Here is a 15,579-nt window from a genome sequence, read left to right as displayed (position 1 = left end):
CATGTCAAAATATATAAAAGCCTCTGTTGAACTAGGGCATATCAAAATATATAAAAGCCTCTGTTGAACTAGGGCATGTCAAAATATATAAAAGCCTCTGTTGAACTAGGGCATATCAAAATATATAAAAGCCTCTGTTGAACTAGGGCATGTCAAAATATATAAAAGCCTCTGTTGAACTAGGGCATATCAAAATATATAAAAGCCTCTGTTGAACTAGGGCATATCAAAATATATAAAAGCCTCTGTTGAACTAGGGCATATCAAAATATATAAAAGCCTATGTTGAACTAGGGCATGTCAAAATATATAAAAGCCTCTGTTGAACTAGGGCATATCAAAATATATAAAAGCCTATGTTGAACTAGGGCATGTCAAAATATATAAAAGCCTCTGTTGAACTAGGGCATATCAAAATATATAAAAGCCTATGTTGAACTAGGGCATGTCAAAATATATAAAAGCCTCTGTTGAACTAGGGCATATCAAAATATATAAAAGCCTCTGTTGAACTAGGGCATATCAAAATATATAAAAGCCTCTGTTGAACTAGGGCATGTCAAAATATATAAAAGCCTATGTTGAACTAGGGCATATCAAAATATATAAAAGCCTCTGTTGAACTAGGGCATATCAAAATATATAAAAGCCTCTGTTGAACTAGGGCATGTCAAAAGATACGAAAGCCTATGTTGAACTAGGGCATGTCAAAATATATAAAAGCCTCTGTTGAACTAGGACATATCAAAATATATAAAAGCCTCTGTTGAACTAGGGCATATCAAAATATATAAAAGCCTCTGTTGAACTAGGGCATGTCAAAATATATAAAAGCCTCTGTTGAACTAGGACATATCAAAATATATAAAAGCCTCTGTTGAACTAGGACATATCAAAATATATAAAAGCCTCTGTTGAACTAGGGCATGTCAAAAGATACGAAAGCCTATGTTGAACTAGGGCATGTCAAAATATATAAAAGCCTCTGTTGAACTAGGACATATCAAAATATATAAAAGCCTATGTTGAACTAGGGCATGTCAAAATATATAAAAGCCTCTGTTGAACTAGGGCATGTCAAAATATATAAAATCCTCTGTTGAACTAGGGCATATCAAAATATATAAAAGCCTATGTTGAACTAGGGCATGTCAAAATATATAAAAGCCTATGTTGAACTAGGGCATGTCAAAATATATAAAAGCCTCTGTTGAACTAGGGCATATCAAAATATATAAAAGCCTCTGTTGAACTAGGGCATGTCAAAATATATAAAAGCCTCTGTTGAACTAGGGCATGTCAAAATATATAAAAGCCTCTGTTGAACTAGGGCATATCAAAATATATAAAAGCCTCTGTTGAACTAGGGCATGTCAAAATATATAAAAGCCTCTGTTGAACTAGGGCATATCAAAATATATAAAAGCCTCTGTTGAACTAGGGCATATCAAAATATATAAAAGCCTATGTTGAACTAGGGCATGTCAAAATATATAAAAGCCTATGTTGAACTAGGGCATGTCAAAAGAGAAAAATGTCAACGGCGAGCGGTTTCGACCATGCAGGGTCTTCATCAGGGCGTGTAAGGAACCCTCCTAACCCTAATTGTTACTGTGTATTTATTGTCTATATGTTATGGATGAAGTGTATTATGGCTGAGGGCTAAAGACAAGGCAGTTTATGGTGTCACACTGACCTACATTTACATACAAATCTAGCTTCCCACATATTACTGCAACGACCACACCATCACCTTCAGGTATCTCTGTTTCTAGCCTTGCTCCAATACATTTGATACCTTATATTTTGCAATGGACCTGTATGATGGATCCAGATGTGGTTGATACTAGATCTGTGATCAAAGTGCACAGCCTCGACAGATAACAAACAGGTGTGGTTGGACATATGGATGAACTGTGTGTGTGTGTGTGTGTGTGTGTATACTGTACCTTGGCCTTAAGTACTTCTGTGTCCATGCCGTGGACGGCTTTGAATATCTTTTGTGCTTCTTGCTGAGGCCTGCAGAGAGATGGCACCAAACATTAGCCTGAGTAAGGAATCCAAATTAACTCATGAGCACACACACACCCCCCCACACACACGCCCGCCCGCACACACGCCCGCACACGCCCTCACACACCCACCCACACACGCCCACCCACACACACGCCCTCACACACACACACACGCCCACCCACACACGCCCACCCACACACACACGCCCTCACACACACGCCCGCACACACACACACACGCCCTCACACACCCACACACACGCCCTCACACACCCACACACACACACACACGCCCACACACACACACGCCCGCACACACACACACGCCCTCACACACCCACACACACACACACGCCCTCACACACACACACGCCCGCACACACACACACACACACGCCCTCACACACACACACACGCCCTCACACACCCACACCCACCCACACCCACGCCCTCACACCCACACACGCGCCCTCACACACACACGCCCTCACACACACACACACACGCCCTCACACACCCACACACACGCCCTCACACACACACACACACGCCCTCACACACCCACACACACGCCCTCACACACACACACACCCACACACACCCACACCCACGCCCTCACACCCACACACATGCCCTCACACCTACACACACACACGCCCTCACACACACACACACACGCCCTCACACACCCACACACACACACACACCCACACACACCCACACGCCCTCACACACACGCCCTCACACACACACGCCCTCACACCTACACACACACACACGCCCTCACACACACACACACACGCCCTCACACACCCACACACACGCCCTCACACACCCACACACACGCCCTCACACACACGCCCTCACACACACACACACCCACACACACGCCCGCACACACACGCCCACACACACACACACGCCCACACACACACACACGCCCGCCCACACACACGCCCGCACACACCCACACACACGCCCTCACACACCCACACCCACGCCCTTACACACCCGCACACACACACGCCCGCACACACACGCCCTCACACACCCGCACACACACACACACACACTCACACACCCACACACACACACACGCCCGCACACACACACACACGCCCACCCACACACACACACACGCCCGCACACACACACACACACACACCCGCACACACACACACACACACAGGCCCGCCCACACACACACACGCCCGCACACACACGTCCGCAGGCCGTCTTACTGGCTGAGCTGTTTCCAGCGCTGAAAGAAGTCGTTTGAAGCCATCTCAGTGGGCTGGAAGAACTTGTTGATGGTGACTGGCAGCTTGAGGGTCAGGTTCTGCAGAGCTCCTCCATATCTGAAATCACAGCCAGCTGTTGAAGTACCCCCCTCTCCATATGCAGAGGCTACTCCTGATTGGCCTATCCTCTAATGTAGGGAATGATACACCGGTTGTGAAACGTTTTACGGGCGATCGGGCTGAAACTTTCAGGGGGTGTAAACTTAAAGAGCACCCGTGCGGGTGATGTGACAGAGCCTGATCTTTTAATTAGGGCTGATTAATTGCCCTAATTGATTGCCCTAAGGCTGAGGCTATAGTTCAGTGATGATGTCATCAGTGATGAGACGGAGACGATGGCTTCCGCCCCTGGGCTGTGCGGGTGACCTGACGAGCCGAATTTCTGAATTAGGTGATTGCCCTAATTACCTAATGATGTGATGTCATCAGTGATGATGTCATCAGCTAGCTCATTGCTACACGCTGAAAATGGCAAGTTGGATTGTTGGAAACTATTTTCCAAGGGCACTGCCCATAAGCGCCACCCATCCAATGGAGACCTGCGCCGCCAGACTCCTCTCACGGAAGGGAGGGGTGGCTGGCCAGCGAGACTAGAGCATACCTGAACTTGATGTTAAGCAGCGGGGCATCTGAGAAATCGGCCAGACACTCGATGTTGAGAACCTGTTGAACCTGGGCTCCTCCCTCCACCAGGGGCTCCACTGGCTTGGTCTGAACGTTGAGCTGTGGCCAGCTGTCAAGGAGCACCAACACACAACAGACTATCTGTCTGCAGTTCCACCTGGCTCACTCTAAGGCCATGTCCACACGGAGACGGAAGCGATCTTTTTTTTTGTTTTGTTTAACACGTTCACTGCCAATGATGTGTTTTTACGTCAAACAGAATCCAACGGTTGACTGCCAATGACGTGTTTTTACGTGTTTTTTGACCGTGGGATGTGCATCTAACCCTTTTACATCGTGGAACGGGTTGTACATGTTCGGTGGCTTCAATATTGATATAAGATATCAATATTGAAGCCACCGAACATGTACAACCCATTCCACCGACCCACTAAGTGGCGACAGTGCTCTCCCAGACTAGAGGAAGGCAAGCAAAAAGCAGTGTGAGGAAGCCATTCTCGTGAAAATGGATTGGCGAAAACGCTTTCGTTTTCGCGCTGATTGCTGGCGGTGCGGGATTGCAAATTTGCATAATAGATTACGGGTGGAACACACTTTGAAACACGCAGCATAAATAAGACCAGAATCGCAAAAGCTTCATCAAAGCTCTCAACACAAACCACAAGAAACGAGCGAGCCGATCCAGACTTGCACAGCGGCCGCCAGCAGACAGGCAGCAGCAGCAGAAGCAGTGAGCCTGGTGACGCGAGGTTACAGCAGCAGCAGCAGCAACGAGCTTGTGACATGCCCGCTGCAGCCAAGAAGAACACACACGGAGGGAGGAGTTTGAAGTAGAGGGGTGTTTCCTGCTGTTATGGAGAAATTACTGTTCAAAACTATTGTTTAGATGTCTGACGTCTTACTGATGCCAAAAATGAATGGTTAAAGTGACTGTTCTATCGAATTTCACAAAAAGCCGTTTATCTCAGAATAATTTTTCTGACGCTGAAACCATGCTGTATTCAACTGCTAATGCTTACATAACTACTAACTCTACAAACTAACTCTTTTAGACAGAGAAAGCACACATTCTATTAGTTCTTTTGAGATATTGTGTGTTCACAAAATCTTAGCAGAAAAGAATCCTCGGGTCTTGAAAGATGAGCCAGAATCCTCAAAAAAACCCTCTGGCAGAACCTACCTACAGTAAAAAAAAAACGGCTGGCAGTGAATGTGTTAAGAAAAGTTTTCCATGAACACGGAACCGTTTCAAGAAATGTGTGTATCCACATGAAACCACTGAAGCTGCTGTAGTATATATGCCAGGCCGGTAAGTGGTGCTGTAACGCTGCCACGTCACAGTGCAACCGTGTGGTCGTCAAACCTCTCACTTCACTATTCACGTTGTATTTGCGAGGGATATATATAGAGCATCCCGAGTATGTCAGTTACACTCAGGGTTTACATTTCATTTCATTCCATTTTGTCCAATATTAAAATATTCCAGAATTGCATGTTGTATTAAAAATAAATATTATTTATATCCAACACGTTTAGCCTGATTTTGTTTGTGTTATTGTAAAAACTTAGCCGTCGCTAAGCTTTCTGGGAAATATCCGATGAAGGGAGGGGAGGGGTGGATGGGAAGAGTCAGCTGTGGAGCCCTGAGGATGTTGCACACGCTGTTCTCCGTGTCCACTTGTTGCTGACGGTGGTAATAGAGCAGCATTATATTTTGCTGGAAGAGCCCTAACAGGCTCAGTAGCTGCTGTAGCACGAACGCTAGTGCACTGTGCTGTTGCTGGCGGAGAGAGGTGGGGCTATGGCGTCATCGGTTCAGGAAAGATGCGTATGGGTTGTAAACACGGAAATGCAAGGGTGGCGTCTTCAGATTTATTCACTCTAGGACCCGGTTTCAAAAATTTAGCGTATACTCCCAGAACGTATACTCCCAGAACGCTGGTTCCATCTGGACGAAACGTCCATACGAGAAAAAACTTTAGCGGATACACCTAAACTTGTCTCCGTGTGGACATGGCCTAAGTAAAGCTTAATTTATACTTATTAGAAAGTGTTGCTCAGCACATGGTCGCAGACGAAAAAGAAAGTGTCGCTCATGGTGTTGCATTTATACTTCAGTGAACGTTCGCCTCTGTTCAACGGTCACGTGATACTCGAACGCTATTAAATGCTGACAGGCAAGAGAAGAGGGGGAATGGAATGCACAGTGAAACCACGTCGGAGGCAAGATGTAACGTACTTGACTGCATCCGCATATAAACGACACACAACTCACCTCCTCTCTCTCTGGGAAATGCACAATGTTCTTTGTGATTTTCACAAAGTCATACATCAAGGACAGGTTGATAAAAATAGCGGAGACACGTTCATTCATTTCAATCGAGTGAAAACCAAAACAAGGAAGTCAAACGCATGCGTCTATATAGCCAATCAGACTTGCGCGATACTATGACGTAGTCAGCGACACTAGACATTTCACTAGGTAGCAGACACTGCTCGCCGACACTTAAAAGTGTCGACTCAAGTCCTCATTTCTGTCGGCGACCGTTTCAAAAGTGTCGGCAGACGAAGCATAAATTGGGCTTAAGGCTGCATTCTCATTATTTATAAAGGCTCCATCAGGCAGGTGGTTATGCAAAGCTACTCAGAGAATTACCAACATTGGCTAATACAACTGTGTTGGAGGTTGTCAGTGGATTTACAGTACAGAATTGCGAACTTAATGGAGTGCATTTGTCATTATTATATTGATGGTTTGTACATGTGCTGAAACATCAGTGCATTTAAAGGATATGAGACTGTAGCTCCCCAGGACAGCTGACTGTGGTGCTGAAGCTGGCAAACTGCACTGACGTCTTGTTACCGTAGAATAAGTACATTCTCCCTGTGAGAGAGACACATATAAACACAAGGCTCAGTACATCATTCACCAGATTTACATAGACTTAGACTTAGACTTAATTTATTTGTCCCGGAAGGGAAATTCATTTTCACTGTCCTTTACATTACAAGGAAAAAATTCTTACACCAGTGTACAGAGAGGACATAACAAAAACAGCAGCATCCATGACATCAACAGAGACACCAACAGTGTGGCAAGACAGACAACACTTCAGCGGGGCCTGCTGTTCAGAGCAGCTAGATTTGGCTTATTATGGAAACCAAACTTTATAATCGACACCTAAATGATCCTTGGATATCAGAATCAGAAAGACTTTAATGATCCCCGGGGGGAAATTGGGACAAGTTACAGTAGCTCGCTCACAGAACACACATAGCATAAAATAAACCGTAGTAAATGCAATATTAAGCAAATAAGCAGAAAACACAACATAGCATAGAATAACTAGTAAATGCGATAGAAGCAAAAAATAAGTAGAATGTCTAAGTAGCAAAATACTAAATACGTAGAGTAAGTATACATTCCGTGTCAATTATTATTATTGCACATGACATATTGCACATATTGCACATATTGCACGTGATTTATATTGTCGGCTTGCCCTATACGTTACACATGGCTCAGCCAGGCACAGTTAACCTATCGGCTGGCTCAGTCTCAGGGAGACTGAGCGTCTCCGAGGTGCTCTTTTAAGAGAGGCATTACCGTAAATTCCGGACTATAAGCCGCACCTTTTTTCCCGTTTTTTGGGCTTTTTTGGCCCCTGCGGCTTATATAACGGTGCGGCTTATCTATGGATTTTTTCAAAAAAAAAAAAAAATCTCTCTTTTTTAGCACTCTTTCTAACTATAAATCCTATATAACTATAATAAGTTTTAATTTCCTCTCTTGCCCTCTTTTCACCACACTGTATGACACTGTATGACACTGTGTGCACTGTAAAAAACAACACAGGTGGTGTTGTGATTGATTGATTGATTGATTTTATTTGATGTATTGTAACAAAGAAAACATGGAACAGAGGACATGCATCTCGGAAAACATCATCAAGGATTAAAACACAATAAAGTCAAAGACTTGTTTCCATTGTGGTCCTTGGTCTAGGACAGACAATACAAACAACACGAAACAAGCATAAGTACAAAGAATGATAAAAGAGAGACATAGACTATAGACTACTATACAATACTAAAATACAAAACAATGCTCAAATACTAAAAGTAATAAAAATACATAAAATAATATAAAATTAAATGAAAGAAAACCAAGACAAAGTGCATCTATTCTATGTGTTATGTTGTTTTGTTGAAATGTTAATAAATGGGAGCTTCCTCAAACAGCCATCTCTTTCCCGACAATCCCCTCTGTGCATGAACCCTTACATATGGTAATTAAACATTAAAACACAATAAAAAAAAATAAAAAAAAATAAATAAAAACCATTAAAACACCCGCGGCTTATAGTCCGGTGCGGCTTATATAAGAAAAAAATAGTCAACTTTGCAGGTGCGGCTTATACACCGGTGCGGCTTATAGTCCGGAATTTACGGTAAATAGACCAATGGCCACAGGCAGGAATGATTTCCTGTGCCTCTCCGTATTGCATCTAGGTGGAATCAGTCTCTCACTGAACGTACTCCTGTGTTTGACTAGCACGCCGTGGAGTGGGTGCGAGTCATTGTTCATGATGGAGCGTAGCCTGGACAACGTTCTCTTCTCTGACACCGCAGTCAGAGAGCCCAGATCCAGCCCCACAACGTCCCTGGCCTTACGGATCAGTTTGTTGAGTCTGTTGGCATCCGCTGCCTTCAGCCTTCTGCCCCAGCACAGAATAGCATATAGGATAGGATATGAGAGATGAACAGAGCTGGAGAAGTTCCAAAGAAGGACAGCAGCTGGGTTGACGTTAGCATGGCCAGTCACCCCCCCCCCACACACACACACAGCTTTTTGAACCTGCTTTCGTTTATTTGGTACACTTCCTGCTGGATGCCTACAGTTAGGGTTGTCCCGATCCGATCACGTGATCGGAAATCGGGGCCGATCACGTGACTGCAGACTCGATCCGGACTCGGACATTATGACCCGATCATATGTCCGAGTCATTATTTTTATCAGATTTTTTATATATGGGCTATTGGTGATTCAAAATAAATTAGAATAAAATTAGTATTACTACCACCGTTTACAGAGTCAGACCTTGTCTGTGTCAAACGACACTCAGCCAGACAGCCTCACAAAAACACCGCACCGCATGCGCAGAGAGCACGCCAGTTTGTTTTGAAGCTGAGCCGCGCTGCCGCTATCATGTCTGCTGTGTGGAAATATTTCAAAGTGAACGACGAGAACGACAGTGAAAAGGCGAAAAAGATCACAGAAAAAATAGCCGAGATGATAGCAATGAGTGACCAGCCACTCTCTCTGGTAGACGACCCGGGTTTTATCATGCTTATGGAGTACATGGAACCACGATACGACATGCCCTCTCGACACTATATCACTGAAAAGGCTCTGCCAGCGCTCCAGAAAAAGATAAGCGACAAGCTGCTTGTCCTATTGAAAGACGTGCCTGATGTCGCGTTTACCACAGATATTTGGAGTTCGTCTGTGTTTTCATGGCCCTTCTAAGCCTCACTGCGCAATGGATCAACTCCAGTTTTGTTTTAAGCCGTGCGACTTTGCATGCACAGGAATTTCGTGGATCCCACACAGCAGAGCGCATCCAGCAGGCGATGGAGAGGATGCTGAACAACTGGGGAATAGACAAGAACCGAGTCCATATCATTTTGCGCGATAACGCTGCAAATATGAAGAAAGCCATGCTGGATATGGGAGTACAGAGTGTGGGCTGTGTAGCGCACACATTACAACTTGTCGTGCACGAGGGCCTGCTTTCCCAGCGCAGCGTCACAGACACACTGGCACTGATATTGCACTAAGTTCTAATGTTGCACTAGTTCTAATGTGAAGAATATTTTTTCTATTCTGACTTGAAAATCTTTAAGCTACCTCATAAGTGCTCAGTTTACAATACACTGCACTGCTTGAATATTGGCTCATTTGTTTTATTTGATATTTTTATTTATTTATTTTTTATTTTAATGCCTGACTGGCATTTTAAGTTAAGCTGCTGTTTGTTTTAACACTAGACTATTGAGTCTGTGATGTTGCACTAAGTTCTAATGTTGCACTAGTTCTAATGTGAAGAATAATTTTTCTGTTCTGACTTGAGAATGTTCAAGCTACCTCATAACTAGTGCTCAGTTTACAATACACTGCACTACTTGCATGCACAGTTGTGCATGATAAGTGTTACATGTTAAAATATAATAAAAATAAGGGACATCCTGGATAATTTTCTTCGCTCTTCATTTTTTAAATGTATTATAAAAGTATCGGATCGGGACTCGGTATCGGCAGATACTCAAATCAAAGGACTCGGACTCGGACTTGGGGGCAAAAAAACCTGATCGGGACATCCCTACCTACAGTATTTCCAGTATTGTTCATTATCTATTCTACAATACAAATTTTAAGTTTCAGTAGCTGAAAAGATGTAAAGTCGAAAAAGCCCAAAAATGACTTTTCTTTTCTTTTAGTTCAAATACCTGGGTATTCAGTGCACCTATTTAATAATGTATGGCCAAAAAACTCACAAATCACAAAAATCTAATTTCTTTAGTTTTTCACATCAAAAGTTCATTTTTCAAGATTTCATTCATAACAGTAATCTACAGTTTGCTGACATCACATAGTACTATCAAATTTCTACCCCATTTCAACCAATCATATCACGACATGGCAGCTGTCAATCAAATCTTCATTTCAGGATCATTTTCTCTTCCAAATAAAGGAGAAGCCAGAGTCATCTGGCAGAATTTCTAGCCCATAAACTAACTACTAACTTGGCCAATTGTATGTAACATGCTAAATAAAGCAAACGGTAATGCCTAAGAATGCAAAGAAATTTAACTGGCTCGTTAAAACTCGCATTCCACGAATATTATTTAGCGCAATAGCGTAAGTGGCGCGCGCCTCAGAGAGCCTGGTTGTCAGGGGTTGCACCTCAGAGATTGCAGGCCGACGGGCTGCACTCTCCGCTCGGCAACACGAAGGACGCTGTGTGCCTGCGGCTCGCTGAGCTCCACTCAGCCACTAACCTCGCGTCAGCAGGCTCTTCCCGAGGGGAGCGCCACAACATGCTGAATCCCACTCGATTTGGAGGCGGAACACGCCAGGATTGGCCAAAGCCCAATCCAGTCCCCAGAATTGTCAAATAAAATCATCGACATGCTACTATGACCCGCCTCTCAACCTGTCATCTCAGACAAGTTATGTTTTCAGTCTGAAACGGACTCCGACCCACACGCCACTTAGCTTCATTTGGACTTTAAGCTTGTTTTTGACCAAAGTTTTCCAGCTGGGCTGTTTGGACCTTCAGTACTTAAAGGGATAGTTTGGTTTGTTTGAAGTGGGGTCCTATCAGCTAGTTCCATACACTAACTGAAATAGGTCAAGCGTTCTGGACGCTGAGCACACCGTGTATCGAGACCCGGCACTCTGAAGCAGCAGCCTCCAGAGCTCTGTCTCTCTAGTACAGGGGGCCAGGAACTAAAAAGTAATTTAGCCACCTAAAACAACGCCCACCTAAACAAATCAATATCAGTGTACATGTACGCTCTATTTTGACAATTGTCAGCGCTTTACTTTACCGTCAAACAGCCCTCTCATTCGGCACTACATTTCCTCCCAAACGTAGGACTACCGTATTCCTCCGCTACAGTACGCTGCTGTATTTCTGCATCTACGCTAAGTCCAGATCATACAGTGACCGCTAGTTTGAGTGAAGTAAGGTTACGTCCTCTGCTGGTTGTCGAGTTAACACCGTCTTCTATACTAGTGGCTCTTAAATGCACACAGCATCACCTCCCTCCTTTTTCTTGTGGGTCTCTCGCTTCTTGTGTTTGGGAGCACTCACCCAGGTTCTGGCGGTACTCTGACTTGATGCCTATCTGCAGCAGCTGGTTCTCAAACAGAACCCCGTTGTTCTTGCACACAAACCTAAAGGATGGAGGCAATGGAGAAGTTACTAATCAACACTTTGACAAATGGCATTCTGTCATATCCAGAAAACAAACTAACATCTATCAGGTACAAGGACACAATGTGATTTGTCATGAGAGCCTACACATGCTTTTTTCCGGATTTGCATTAGTCTTTGGTGTCCCTGTTGGGAGGAGCAGATGATGCTCATTTATATAGTGGCAATGTTTACTTTGATACATTTTTTTTCGTTTTACCTTGGCACAAATATTGCATTCTCCATTAGTATTGCCATTAGTGTTGTTAGCATAGGCCAAAGTTAATATATTTGACACCTGTTACACAAAACTGCTTTTCTAACTCAATCTAACTCTAACTACCGTTAAATTATTTGCCAGCAATCCCCTCCTCCATGAGATTAGCCACAGTTGCAAAGCGTAGCAAGACAGTAACAGCAGGCAGAGAGAGGCTTTCACTCTTTTCTTTCTGTTTTCCTCTGTCACTTTCTTCCACTAAGGTTCTTTCTTTCCTTGTGTACAGTTCCAGTGAGTCTAAGGCTGGAGGTGCCGGGCAGGTCAGGCTGTAGAGTAGCCAGATTGTTTGTCTTGCTCAAATCTGCTCTTGCTTACCTTGTGTTTTTCACGATGCTTGTATTTTATTCTGTTTAATTTTGCTCATTGAATGTATTTAGTTAGATGTAATTTAGCGAGACACATTCTCTTTAACGTCCTTAGAGAAAGGTTTGTGATTTAGGGCTATGGAATTAAACAAACTTGAACTTACTGATCACTGACCGAACATAACTTATTATGTTCCGTAGGAAAAATAAGTTGCTTCCTCCTCACACAAGTTTAAGTGTCATCAAATTAAATCTGACGATTTCAATACCAGTTAGAATGAAAGAAAAGGTCGATTTGACATGTTGAAAATGTTTTTATATATTGTGTCCTGGTTTAGGTCTGAAAAGGGCCAATTTAACCACTGAAAATGGTACAAAACAAAAACAAAACAAACAATTTGCCCTATCAGTGATTTCTAATTAGAAAAAAAAATGCTAAAACTGTATTGAATATATATTTTTAATATAAAATGTTTATCAGTATTCAAGGACTTTTGAAGCCTTGAATGGTAATCAAATTCAAGACATTGTAAGACTTTTTCAGAACCTAATCTGCCGAATTGTTGCCCTCTGTTGGATGGCCGCATTGCAACAAAAGTCAAATACTGTAATTGGAAGTGATACTTTTTCCCAGTTAGTTTTCCAGTTCTTGGTTTTGTCACTTTGAGAGCAGCAAAACCCTGCCACCATCCAGCATGTGACTGCAGCTAGATACACACACAACAAAGCTTGCATGCACAGACAGAGAGAGAGTAGTTGTGTTTCCATTCTAAGCCACCTTTTGAAAAGTCGACCATCTTGAAATTGGAATCAGGTGTGTTAGCATTAATGTCTGTTAAGCAAATAAGTAGGTTGTGTGTGGGAGGGGTGAGACAGAGAGCTTTCCAATGATTAGGATACTTGCCATAGGGGAGGTTATGATGTCATGTACTATGCTGGTGGGTGTATTTCTCTCTTTCTGAAGGTGATGAGTAAATCAATTATTATGGCCATTCTGCCGCTCTCAGCGCATATCTGGGAAACAAGACGTGATACGACAGCACAAACCAGGTGTGGACGTGATACGACAGCACAAACCAGGTGTGGACGTGATACGACAGCACAAACCAGGTGTGGACGTGATACGACAGCACAAACCAGGTGTGGACGTGATACGACAGCACAAACCAGGTGTGGACGTGATACGACAGCACAAACCAGGTGTGGACGTGATACGACAGCACAAACCAGGTGTGGACGTGATACGACAGCACAAACAAGGTGTGGACGTGATACGACAGCACAAACCAGGTGTGGACGTGATACGACAGCACAAACCAGGTGTGGAGGTGATACGACAGCACAAACCAGGTGTGGACGTGATACGACAGCACAAACCAGGTGTGGACGACGTGATACGACAGCACAAACCAGGTGTGGACGTGATACGACAGCACAAACCAGGTGTGGACGACGTGATACGACAGCACAAACCAGGTGTGGACGTGATACGACAGCACAAACCAGGTGTGGACGTGATACGACGGCACAAACCAGGTGTGGACGTGATACGACAGCACAAACCAGGTGTGGACATGATACGACAGCACAAACCAGGTGTGGACGACGTGATACGACAGCACAAACCAGGTGTGGACGTGATACGACAGCACAAACCAGGTGTGGACGACGTGATACGACGGCACAAACCAGGTGTGGACGTGATACGACAGCACAAACCAGGTGTGGACGACGTGATACGACGGCACAAACCAGGTGTGGACGACGTGATACGACGGCACAAACCAGGTGTGGACGTGATACGACAGCACAAACCAGGTGAGGACGACGTGATACGACAGCACAAACCAGGTGTGGACGTGATACGACAGCACAAACCAGGTGTGGACGTGATACGACAGCACAAACCAGGTGTGGACGACGTGATACGACGGCACAAACCAGGTGTGGACGTGATACGACAGCACAAACCAGGTGTGGACGTGATACGACGGCACAAACCAGGTGTGGCCGTGATACGACGGCACAAACCAGCTGTGGACATGATACGACAGCACAAACCAGGTGTGGACGACATGATACGACGGCACAAACCAGGTGTGGACGTGATACGACAGCACAAACCAGGTGTGGACGTGATACGACAGCACAAACCAGGATTGGACGTGATACGACGGCACAAACCAGGTGTGGAGGTGATACGACGGCACAAACCAGGTGTGGACGTGATACGACGGCACAAACCAGGTGTGGACGTGATACGACGGCACAAACCAGGTGTGGACGTGATACGACAGCACAAACCAGGTGTGGACGTGATACGACGGCACAAACCAGGTGTGGAGGTGATACGACGGCACAAACCAGGTGTGGACGTGATACGACAGCACAAACCAGGTGTGGACGTGATACGACGGCACAAACCAGGTGTGGACGTGATACGACAGCACAAACCAGGTGTGGACGACGTGATACGACAGCACAAACCAGGTGTGGACGTGATACGACAGCACAAACCAGGTGTGGACGTGATACGACGGCACAAACCAGGTGTGGAGGTGATACGACAGCACAAACCAGGTGTGGACCTGAGCATGCAAAAGGCATTGTAGGGATGGAGTGAGAGCCTTTGGGTGACAGGGTCAGCTGATCAGTCATGTAACTTAATGTTCACTATGTCACAACTTATTTGAAAAAGCTGTTTGCATTTCCCGTTTTGCATTTTTCAAAAAAGGCAAAAACCACCTCAAGCTAAATTGAGGATGCTTTTTTTCTTACAAATTTTGCAGTTTCCATCAAGCTTTTCCAATGTGATACTTCAAAATGCGTTGATGGAAACATGGCTAGAGAGACATAGAGACAGAGAGAGAAACCTTACTTGTTGAGAAGCTCGTCTGCCTCAGACAGAGGAGGAGCAGGATCCTCAGAGGGAGGAGCAGAGCTGAGAGACCACAGGACAGAGGGGGAGTGGTTACAGACAGGGCAGAGGGGGAGTGGTTACAGACAGGACAGAGGGGGAGTGGTTATAGAGGGTGATTGGTTAACAACAGGACAGAGGGAGAGTGATTACAGGAC

The 15,579-nt window shown here is 44.6% G+C and overlaps 1 protein-coding gene across 1 annotated transcript in view; it reads right to left on the bottom strand.

The window, feature by feature from the left end:
* ap2a1 (adaptor related protein complex 2 subunit alpha 1) overlaps positions 1-15,579 on the bottom strand; it is a 93,151-nt gene that overhangs the window by 4,750 nt on the left and 72,822 nt on the right. Inside the window, exons 14-19 of the mRNA XM_083649269.1 lie at positions 15,383-15,445; positions 11,821-11,903; positions 6,733-6,824; positions 3,918-4,039; positions 3,257-3,373; positions 1,950-2,019 (exon numbers count right to left, since the gene is read on the bottom strand). Coding sequence (XP_083505395.1) covers positions 1,950-2,019; positions 3,257-3,373; positions 3,918-4,039; positions 6,733-6,824; positions 11,821-11,903; positions 15,383-15,445 — 547 coding nt within the window. The remainder of the gene's footprint in view (positions 1-1,949; positions 2,020-3,256; positions 3,374-3,917; positions 4,040-6,732; positions 6,825-11,820; positions 11,904-15,382; positions 15,446-15,579) is intronic.

This window comes from Poromitra crassiceps (genome assembly GCF_964638095.1).
Source record: "Poromitra crassiceps genome assembly, chromosome: 13".
Lineage (NCBI taxonomy): Eukaryota > Metazoa > Chordata > Actinopteri > Beryciformes > Melamphaidae > Poromitra > Poromitra crassiceps.
The sequence above is the reverse complement of the archived record's forward strand: the minus strand, read 5'-3'. Positions and strand labels throughout refer to the sequence as shown.